Raw genomic sequence first — 12,107 nt, forward strand, 5'->3', positions numbered from 1 at the left:
CTTTCCCCTTGGTAACCATAATCAAGTGACTTTAGATAATCAGTGTTTTCACCAATCAAATGGAAGTTGTCATAATTACATTTTAGAGCAATTAGAACAAAATGTGCAGTATTTAGTAATAATTACATTAGTAATAATATTACTGTTGACATATATGTTAAATGCTGGAAGGACTTTGTTACAGGTGGTCTCATAAAATAATGCCTTGTAATATACTTCATGGGCCACAAAGTTCCCTTGAAAAAAATGGAAATTTTGTTTATTTTCTCTGTTTAAACTGAAATTATGGCTGTAATTTTTGAAACTTTTAATTTTGAAATAGCTTTAGACTTTATTGCAAAAAAATAGTATGGAGTTCACATATATCCTTTACTCAGCTTTCATTGTAATGTTAACAATTTACCTAATCATATTACAGTGATCAAGTGTAGAAAGTTAACCTTTTCCCCCAGTACCCTAGTATCCTTTCCCTGTTCCAGGGTTTACAATCCAAGATCCCACTTTTCAGTTTCTAAAACCAGTTTTATTTTTAAGAGCAGTTTTAGGTTCATAGCAAAAAGCAGTAGTAAATACAAAGAGTTCCCATATTCTATCTGCGCCACCCCCCAACAGCTTCCCACACTATCAACATCTCATATCTGTTGAACCTACATTGACATATCATTATCATACAAAGGCCATCATTTACATTAGGGTTCACTTTTGGAATTGTACAGTCTGTGGGTTTCGATAAATTTATAAATGATTGATATCCACCATTATAATATCATCCAGGATAGTTTCATTGCCCTAAAACTCCTCCGTGTGCTGCCTAGTAATCCCACCCTCCTCTCAGCCCCTGACAACAATTGATCTTTGTACTATTGCCATAGTTTTTCCCTTTTCAGAATATTACATTGTTGGAATCATACAGTATGTAGCCTTTCCTGCTTGGCTTCTTTGACTTAGTAATATGCATTTAAAGTTGCTTGGTATGTTTTCATGACTTGATGGCTCATTTCTTTGTAGTGCTAAGATCCATTTCTGATGTACTACAGTTTATGCATTTATCTACTGAAGGACATCTTGATTGCTTCCAAGTTTTGGTATTATGAATAAAAGCTGCCATAAACATTCATGTGCAGGTTTTTGTGGTGATATAGATTTTCAACTCTTTTGGGTAAATCCCAAGGAGCACGATTATTGGATTGTATTGTGGTGGTGGTCTAGTTGCTAAGTCAAATCTGACTCTTGCGACCCCATGGACTGTAGCCCACCAGGCTTTTCTGCCCATGGGATTTCCCAGGCAAGAATACTGGAGCGGGTTGCCATTTCCTTTTCCAGGGGATCTTCTTGACCCAGGGATAGAACCCAGGTCTCCTGCATTGCAGGTAGTTTCTTTACCAAGTGAGCCACCAGGGAAGCCCTGATTGTATGGTAAGAATGTTTAATTTTGTAAGAAACTGACAACCTGTCTTCCAAAATGGCCATACTGTTTACATTCTCATGGGCAGTGAATGGGGCTTCCCCGGTGGCACAGTGGTAAAGAATCTGCCTGCCAGTGCAGGAGATGTGGGTTCGATAGCTGGGACATGACTGAGCAAGCATGCAGTGTAGTAGTATGTCTTTGTTTTAATTTGTATTTCACTGATGGATGATGTGGAGCATATTTTCACTTGCTTATTTGCCATCTGTATATTTCATTAGGGAGGTGTCTATTCAAATCTTTTGCCCATTTAAAAATCCGATCAATTGTTTTCTTATTATTGAGTTTTAAGAGTTCTTTGTATATTTTGGATAACAGTCTTTTATCAGCTGTCTTTTTTTTTTAAATAAGACAAGATTTGTTTCTTCTGAGAGTTTACATGAAACATTGGTTTCTCTCAGTCTGTGGCTTGTTTTCTCATTGTCTTCACATTGCATTTCATTGCTGTGTCTCCTTGGTCTCTTCTAATCTGTGATAGTTCTCAGTCTTTCTTTGTTTTTCATGAGATTGACACTTTTGAACAGTATTTTTCTGCTGTCTTGTAGTTTGTCTTTCAGTTTGGGTTTTTGTGTTTTTTTTTCATGATTTGATTGAGATTATGCATTTTTGGCAAGAATGCCTTGGAAGGGATGTTACGTTTCTCAGTACTTCATACCAGGGAACATGATGTCACTATGTTGTGTTACTGGGAACTTTAATCTTAGTCACTTTGTTGAGGTGGCGCCTGCTGGATTTTTCCACTGTAGCGTTACCGAATTTCTCTTCGTAATTGATAGATATCTTGGTGGCGGGAGCTACTCCTCAAACTTTTCCACACTGATTTTGGCATCTCTTGGTGGAGTTTGCTTACAATAGTTATTGTGGTGTTCACCTAACGGTAATTTTGTATTTCCTTTATTCCATCTATATTTATTAATTGGGATTTTTCTGTAAGGAAAAGTTGTCCCTTCTCCTCATTTATTTATATACTCATTTATTTATATCAGCATGGACTTAAGAGTATTTATTTTTTTAGTTATAATACAATTCTGTCATTTTTATTTTGTTACTGAAATTGCTCTATAAAGCTGCTATATTTTTAAACTGACAGAATGAATTTTTTATAATAAAAAAACTTATTCTTGGATATTGATTTTATTGAAAAATGAGAGGTGAGTCATTTTAATTTGCATTGCAACTAATACAGTAATAGCGCTTTGTTGCTACCATTATTCCTGGTTAGTTTTTAGTATCTTGACCAAAATCTATCTAGTTATTCCATCTCTAATCTTAATTGAGACCATTTATGGTTTGCTCTGATGAGATGGAGGTGATAGCCTGCATGCACAGTGTAGAAACTGCCTTCCTAATATGCTTTTTAGATCTCATTATGTGACTTTTTAAAAATTAATTTTGCAGTTATTCCTGTGGGCTTATTGGTTTTAAGAGTGTTTTTTGAAGTAGAAAATATTAAACAGTGAAGAGTCTAACCATCACTGGTGCATCTTATCTACATTCTTAGGGGAAAATTAGGCTTAATAAAATATTTGTCCTTTCTAATATAACATATTTTCCTGTGCTTCTGAGAAAATAATGATGTGCAGATACAAAAAATTTTAATAACAATTATGATGACATACTTTTATAATTGAATGATTAAATCAGAATTTTTCTGAATATTCTGAGTTGAGATTATAATGTGTTTCGTCATTTTTTAGATAGGTTCTTAAAATAGGTTCATACTACCCTTTGAAAAGAATTGAAAACCTGCAAAAATGTTCATACATATCATGGAAATTGCACAGTAAGGGAGATTTTCATATAAGATTTGTTGAACTAGTTGCATTAGTTCATAACCATACTTGATGAATTAAGTCACAGTGGCTGACATTGATTCTGAATAAATTGACCTAAATAAGTTTGTATTAATGTACTCTTATCTAAAACTAATTTAGCATATTTGTTTTGTTTTTGAAAGTACAGGAATTGCCCTTTAATACTTGTTTCAAATTTGAATACCTAAACTTTCACACAAGTAAAGGTTAAATGGCCAGATACATTACTTTAAGAAAGGCATTATTATTGATTTATTTTAACCCCAATTGAGACAAATAAAATATTGGTTATTGAAAAATGTCTTTTCCATTACTGTCATCTCACATTAGCCCATCTGAGGGGAAAAACAAAACACAGCTCATTTCACTGTTGTGAGTATTTCTCATTTTACATAAACTCACATTATACTATCCATCTCTTACGAACTTACAGAGTTAAAAGAGACATTTAGTCTAACAAAGAAGTGTTTTTTTCTGTCTCACAGACGTTTCCATATGTGGATACTGCCATTTTATTTGACTTTAGCCTTTACTTCTTTAGACACTGAGAATATGTAGATTTCTAACCATTCTAGTCATCTTAGTTTATTATCCACTCTTAAAATGTACCTTAAAATGTATTATCTTTTATTTTAAAATTATTATTTTTAAGCCAATTTTAAGCTAAACTAAAAAAATTATTTTTAAGCTAATAAATATATTAGCTTAAAAAATACTTAAAATGTATTATCCACTCTTAAAACTCAGCCTGTAGATGTGGTCAAATAGAGTGGGACCATTAATTGTAGATTAGTGGCCAGTTTTATGTAAAGGCACTAGGCTAGTTACTGTGAAATCAAGAAAAATATCTGAGCTAGAAAACCATACCTCAGACTCCAGAACTTCATTTTGTCACATTTGTATATTAACTTTTAAATAACTTTTTCTAGCTGATATCAGGATTAAGTTTTGTAATGCTACCAAATCATTGTCTAACAAATGCTACTAAATCACCCCACTTTGGATGTTTAATAGCTTACATTTAGCTCTTGACAGTCTACCTAATGCTTTCAGATATATGGTCACATGTAATCCTCAGGTAGGTATTATTATTATTCCCATTTTACAGATGGAAAAAATAATTTCTTCAAAGTTATACAGTTGATAAAGTGGCAGAACCTGTTTCAAATTCAAGTCTTTCTGATTCCACTGGCTTGTCCCACAACTACCTTACCAAGAGGTCTTATTTTAAAATTTCTCTTGATTTGAAGGGATATATGGCTGTCATGTTGATATTCAGTATTTTATGCTTTTCAACTGTTTTCTAATTCATACACTTAACAGAGTTACCAGAACCAATGTTAGTCTTCCTCCAGTATTAAGTCACTATTTATTTTGACATAAAATATTAACCAGATCGTACAAATTCTTCTCAATTACTAATAAGGAAGAGCTAAGCTTAAAACATACTTAAAAAAAAAAAAAAAAAAAACCATCTTTGCACCTAAACTTGCTATATAGAATGAGGTTTCGGAATTTGGGATGTATAGCTGTGACTTAAAAACACTTTTTGTTTTGAATATAGTTGATTTACAATATCGTGTTAGTTTCAAGTGTACAGCATAGTAATTTAGTTATTTTTTCAGATTCTTTTGGGGTGCATGTGTCTCTTCCAGTGAGAGTTTTACAAAGCAAGTTTTGATTCTTCCTAATGCTTTGATTTCCTCACACTTCTACAGCCTTGATGTACTGGATATTCATAAAACAATTTGGAGTAATTAAACTCTGCATTCTTGTTTTTGTGTACAGCTTGGAATGGTGGAATGGATTGAACCTCCCAAACGAGAACGCAAAGCAAACTATGCTGTGGATGCCTACTTCAGAGAGGCTTTACGTGTTAGTGAGCCGAAGGTTCCAAAGGTAAAGCAGTATGAGGCCAGGTTTCATGTCCTGTAGCAGAATTCTCTTGTAGCATGGTCTCTGATTCAGATTTACTTATATTAGTGCTAAATCTTAGTCTCTAAAATATAACAATACAGAAAAGTACTCGATATGCCCTAGCCTTATGAATGGATTCCATTGTATTTATTTTTCTATATATAAAAGAAATAATAAAAGATAAGTTCACTTCATGAACTGAAAACAAATATGTGTGTAATGCATTTTTTCCCCCACAGGCTCCACGACCTCCAAAACAGCCAAATGTTCAGGATTTTCAATTTTTCCCACCACGTTTATTTGAGCTCCTTGAAAAGGAAATTCTTTATTATAGGAAGACAATAGGCTATAAGGTAATTTTTCAGTTTTTTAGATTAGCATAATATAATCTTTTAAGCTAATGTAATGTATTAAGCTAGACTAGAAAGTGTTTCATTTTAATGTGAGAGAACCTAAGAGTAAATAAAAATAGTGGTGTTTTTAAAACCAAAGAGAAGGTTTTTACTAGAAGTAAAGTATCAAACTACCCAGTCACCAGTGATATCATCACTAAGTGAGATTAATGGAGAATTATCTAATATTTTAAAAATATTTAAAAATATTAAAAATTCATTTTATTTTAATAATGCTAGTGTTCAAGTGCTCAAAGAATATGTAGAATAAGTAATAGGTATATATTTAGATATAAGTGAATGTATGGTAGATGATAAGAAATCTTTGATTATTTTCCTCAAAATGACCAAGAAATAGTATTTTTATGTTGATTGCTCATAGACTGATAGAAGCCCGGTTGGTGGTTAGTAGATTCTGTTCACTTAGGTGTTAAAATAATGATAAATATGATAGTGAATTGTGGAATTTTAAAATGATCTTTTAGAATTCAAATTTCATATTTATATAGGTAGATAGGAACCTATTTACAGTGAGTGAAATTTAAAGTTTGTGATCCTAAAGCTATCACACTGAGAGATTAAGCATTCCAGGCTATTTCTATATGTTGAAATTGGCTTCCTAGTGAATGGGAAGAGATGACCAAAGGTATAATAACCAATAGAATGAACAAAATGATGCAGATATTAACACTAATATAATTTTATGAAGATTTTTGTTTTATGAATTGGAAGCTGTGTTTTAAAATGTATTGTGAATCTTTACCATAAATGGAACTATGACCAATCATTTTGATTAGTAGCTGTCATGTGCCCAGAAGAGCTCCGTATATATATAAGATATTTATAAGTTAGTTCATGTTTTGGAACTGAATGACTCTCTGGAATGTTTCTACTATTTGTTCAGAGTTAGAGCACTATCTTTTGAAATAGAACAAAAAAGTTTTGTTTGCTGTTTGTGTATCAAAGTTTAGATATATTTAAATAGGGATAAGAAACTTAAGGTGAATCTAAGTGGAAATGTATATATAAATAGGAACAAGAAAGTTAGGGTGAATATAAATGTAAACATTTATAAATAAAGTGGTTAGTTATAATCTGGTTAGGGCAATGTGATTAAATTTGAATGTATTTAACCAACAGGACTGGATAAAATCCTTCTTAGGAAGTTGTAGAAGAGTAAAGTACTCGCGGTTGAACATCAGATCAGGTATAAAACCAGCTTCAAAGAAAGGAAAACAGCGATACGTTTGAAGAAACAGGCAAATTATAGGTTCAAAATGTAAAATAAAAATAGTAAAATTAATAAAGTAGTGAATAATATTTCATGAGGTAAGCATAATATACATGACCCCACTAGGGATTATTAAACATTTTAGATGATTATTTTCTGTTACTTTTATTGACTGTTATTAGTAAGACTTGAGAGGAGAATCAAATTGAAATGTTAGACCTCAGTTAGTAATCAACCAAATATCTGTGTAGAACATCTTATAATTGAATAATACTTTACCACTTCATTTGATTTCTAAGAAATGCTATGAGATAGGTGTTGTTATCACCTCTATATAATAGGTGAGGAAACAAGTTTTGGAGAGGTTAAATGACTTGTTCAAGGTCAGGTGGCTAACAGAGTTGCCAAACGTGCTGGTCTCAAACACAGGTTCTAAGCATTCAAATGCTATGCTCTTACCACTCAGACATTCGGGGCTATTTCTGCATGTGACATAACTCTGCTTCTTTCTGCAGCCCTAAATAAGGACTGTGTTTGCAGTGGTTTGACATGTTGTTTGGGAGGTGAGCCAAGTGGTAGTCAAGTAGCAGCAATAAAAAAATCACCTCTGTTAATATAATTGTTTATACTCCTTCTTTGGAGATACTGAAGTTCTGTTCCCTGTGATAATATAGTGCCCACCACATTCTCACCACAGCTCTGGTTTTAATGTAAACAGTGCCTGTCATTACAGGCAATTCTGGTTAGGGGTTGGGGGTCTTACATGAACAGTTGGGCAGTGGCCAGCTGGAAGGAGATGGAGGAGAGAGGAAACTTTAGAAGAGAGAGGAATGAAAGTACAACTTTTAAAGGGTGATAGGGAGGAAGATGCGAGAAGAGAGGAAAAGGATGAGTGATGAGAGGGAAGATGGCATGGAATCCATGCTATGGCACCTTCCTGTGATCTGTTCCTCATCTCCTGGAGAGAAGTGACAAGACAGGGAGTGTGAGTGAAAGGAGGGCTGTTTTTCATTTAAGACATATTCATTGAGTGCTCCCCTGTGCCAGATTCTATGCCAGACTCTGAGGATAAACTGGTGAATAAGACAAGGGGGTTCCTCACACATGGTACTTATATTTTAATGGGAGACACAGACATTACGCTGAAAGCACAGAGTAGTGACCTTATTTGGTTTCAGTGCTTATAAAGGGTGCTACGAAGGAGCATAACGTGGGTATCTAATGTGGACTGGGAGGTCAGAGAGGTGGTCTCTAAGGATCAGTATTTAAGCTGAGATCAGAGAGATGCATAGGAATTAGCCAAGTGAAGTGTGGAAGAGAAGCGCTAGGTTGGGGAGCCACAGGTACAGAGGTGTTGTAGGAAGGAAGAGTGCCCCTTTAGAAACTGAAAGAAGGCCAGTGTTGCTGGGGAGTGGTGAGAAGGAAAATGACGAGTGGATTGAGTTGGATCATGTGGAGCATTGAACATTAATTATAGGTCATATTAATTCGGTGGAACTTTAGAGCAAAAGAAAGCCTTTTAAGGCAGAGGGGTAGGTGGGTGATGGAATAATAACAGCAGATGCTTATTTAGTCCTTATTTGTGTTGCTTACTCTCCTCAGTTGTTTAAAATGATTAGCTCATCCTTCTCAGAAGAGCCCTGGAAGTACATACCTATTTTACAGATGGGGAAACTGAGGCATAGAGAGGTTGAGTAATTTGCCCTGAGTAATTTGCTCAAGGTCAAACCACTTATAAGAGGTAGAGTATGATCAGCTTTACATTTTTAAAAACCACTCTGGCTGCAACACAGAGAATGGTGAGTTTCTCCAGGGAAACCAGCCAGGAAGCTGCCACAATGTGAAGATGAAAAGATGGAGGTGGCTGGGAGTGTGGTGGTGGGTGGAGGTGGAAGGAGAATGATCCCCTGGCATTCCACTCCTAGTCCCAAACTCTCCTCAGCCCCATCCCGGATTACCTTTGTGTTGTTTTAAGACTTCCCTTGGTCCTCCATATGCATACTTAGCTGAGGATTAACAAGACAAAGAAGAAAATATTCTGGATGTTGGTTCTTTCTGAACCTTGTCTCTTCCATTCTTTACCAGGGGCTACAGACCTGAGCTAAGGTGGGTGCTTTAATTGGGTGGATCTTGTGTTTGAGTACAGTTGTCCCTCAGTATCTGCGGGGCATCGGTTCCAGAAGCCCCCACAGGTACCACAATCCGTGGATGCTCAAGTCTCTTATATAAAATGGTGTAGGATTTGCATGTAAGCTATGCAAATGTGACCATATATTTTATTTACATCATGTCTGTATTACTTACAATACCTAATCCAATGTAATTGCTATGTAAATAGGTATAAATACAATGTGAATGCTATGTAAATAGTTACCTGCATGCAGCCAAAGCCAATTCACATTTTGCTCTTTGGAACTTTCTGGAATTTTTTTTCCCGAATATTTTTTGATCTGAGGTTGCTTGAATCCACGGATGCAGAACCCACAGATACAGAGGGCCGACTGTATGGACAGATGAGCATGGCATGTTAATCATCTGCAAAAGCTTCCTGTTAAGGACGATGTGGTATTGATAAGTGTTGGGCATATCTTCTCAAGGACATATAGCATTGATTTTTTTCCCCCTACTAAACCTCCAGAAAACTCAACCCGAGCCACAAAAGTGAATGGAGCAATAGTTTGTTCTCAGATAAACGGGACCATTGTAGTGGAGTTTCCTGATATTCTGTACATAGTTAAGCTCTCAAAAAGGGACTCCTCTCTCCTAAATGATTGTTAGCCCAGGGATTAGAGGTTCTGTGTGAAGCTGGGGGCACTGTGGTGCATGGTTCCATTTTGCCCATTTTGAGTCCCCACAGTCATGTTCTGTAGTGACTTGGGGTGGAGCTAGTGAGGGACTCAGTAGATTTGAAGCAGTTGATAAATTGCATTTTTCTCCAGGGCCTGCTTATTTGCATTTTTATTTCCTATTGTGTTTTATCCGCTCCATACTCAGCATGACAAAGTCACAGTAGTATTGTTGATAATAAGATCTGGAATTGAAGAGTTTTGTTTTATTTGAAGCTGAGAGGAGTAGTTGTTTTACTCTCACCACTTGGCGGAGAGCTGTGTATTATGTGCCCGTTTTCCCTGCTGTCTAAGTTTTGACCTTGTTGCAAGTTAGTCATACTCAGAAGCTTCATTGCTCTTGTGACTTAAAGGAGTTACCCTAATACTTTTAATTACTTCTTCACTGAAATCTTTCTGTCGGAAGAAGGTGACTGAATTGAAATTTCAATTGCAGAATTTTAAAAATCCAGAGTATCCAGAAGTCCCAGGGAGTCTAAAGACCTGCAGAAAGAGTTTTGCCGTAGTAGAAGCTGAAGAAGGCTGTAGAACATTCTAACATATATCTTCAGTAAAAAAAATTCTTTAGAAGTGGATATAAACATTTGACAAATGCAGGAAGTTCTGTGATCTTTGTGAGTTTTGGTAATGTGTCATTGTGGGCCACCTGTTTTGCTGTGGTAGAACTAAAATACGTGAGTTGATTTCAGGTTACTACTTTCATTTTGTGTGTTGTCACATTTAATTCTGTACTCCATGTTTCTATGAAGTGCTTGCTGAAACTCCTAAGAAACATGACCCTCCAAAAAGTTCTTCACTTTTCCGTGGAACATAGCTCTTAATCACAAATTCCTTACAATCTGACTAGAAATCTAAATAATAATTGAGCTGTTTTCTTGAAAGATAACTTCTTGTATGTTAAGAACTTCTTGTATGCTGGAGACCATCAGTGAGATATATACAATGTGAGTACTTGAGATACTATCTAGGTATCTGTTTAGTCTTTTGGCCTATAATTTGTCTATTTAATTCTTTCATAGCACTTTGAGATCGAGGGAAGCTTAATGCTCATAAAACCTCATGAGGTGAAAAATGAATACCTTTTAAAAACAATAAATATTAAGAAGTAGATTATTTGTAGGAGATACAGGAACCTAGGAATTTTGAGTCATTTCTAATTAAAAAATTCTAGCGGCTATTTTTGAGTAATTTTTAGAATTAAAATAGTAAATGTAAAATTAAATCTCATTCTCAAGTTTTGCTATATTAAAAATATGAGCAGTGGATTCTAAAATCTAATGGATATAATGTAATATTCTGATTTTGCCTTTATTAGAATTCAAGGGATGAATTTTTAGTATTGGGAATATCTACATAGGAATAAGCAGGTTATTTTGTATGGGTATATTATCCATTTTCTATCATAAAAATGAGGTATTTGTGAAATTTTTTGTTAAAGTAAGGGTTTTTGGGTATGCCAAGTTTGAAGCTATTTGGTAGAGCAATATCTTAAGATTAAATAGGTTTTCCGCAATTAAAATTAAAATTTGAGGCCAAAGTAACTTCACCAGCAATTTAAGGGGTCTGTTAAACTTTTAAAGCTGTGTCTGTAATTTTTTCAACATTTTATTATGAAAAAATTTCAAATATAGAAAAATGTTGAAATGATAATACAGTGAACACCACATATATTCTCCAATTTATGTCTTACTGTATTTGCTTTATCACCTATTTAGCCATTTCTCCAGCTTTCTATCAAATGAATATCCTTATTTTTTTATGCATTTCTAAGTTGCAGATATAAAGTACTTCAATATGCATATCATTAGTCAGAATTCAATATTTATTTGATTTTTAAGGTAAAATTTATATACATTGAAATATATAAATCTTCTGTATCATTTGATGAATTTTGACAAATGTTATGCCCAGATAACTGAAGTCCCTACAAAAATATAGAACATTACTGTCCCCTAGAAAGTGCATCTTTCCAGTCAACTCCCAAACCCACTCCCTAGACAAACTCGCTGTTCTGATATTATTTTCCTCTTCAGATCAGGTTTTTTGTTCTAGAGTTTCACAGAAATGGAATCGTATAATATTTGTAAGGCTTTAATGTTTTTGAGATTCATACATGTTGTCTCATTATCAATGGTTCATTCCTTTTTATTGCCGAGTACTATTCCATTGTAAGGAAATAGCAGTTTGCTTATTTAGTCTTTTGTTGTCAGACATCTGGACTGTTTTCTGGATTTTGGCTTTTGTAAGTAAAGCTGTTGTAAGCATTCTCCTAAAAGTCTTTGTAATAGTTCAGAGTGAAATTGCTGGTGTGCTGGTAATCTAACAGTGGAATTTAGCTATTGAAAAAAGTTATGTTAAACCATGCATATCGCTGAACTACACTTCATTTTTAATTTACAGCTTCCTTTTCATTTCCACTTGCTATCATCCTAGGCCAGGTAA

General features: G+C 34.6%; 1 protein-coding gene across 4 annotated transcripts in view; it reads left to right on the forward strand.

Annotated features, from left to right (window-relative positions):
* Window positions 1-12,107, forward strand: part of SMARCA1 (SNF2 related chromatin remodeling ATPase 1) — a 68,567-nt gene that overhangs the window by 35,132 nt on the left and 21,328 nt on the right. For all 4 annotated transcript variants that reach the window (XM_068962170.1, XM_068962171.1, XM_068962172.1 and 1 more), the window contains 2 exons: window positions 5,068-5,178; window positions 5,436-5,549. In XM_068962170.1, coding sequence (XP_068818271.1) covers window positions 5,068-5,178; window positions 5,436-5,549 — 225 coding nt within the window. The remainder of the gene's footprint in view (window positions 1-5,067; window positions 5,179-5,435; window positions 5,550-12,107) is intronic.

This window comes from Capricornis sumatraensis, chromosome X (assembly GCF_032405125.1).
Source record: "Capricornis sumatraensis isolate serow.1 chromosome X, serow.2, whole genome shotgun sequence".
Lineage (NCBI taxonomy): Eukaryota > Metazoa > Chordata > Mammalia > Artiodactyla > Bovidae > Capricornis > Capricornis sumatraensis.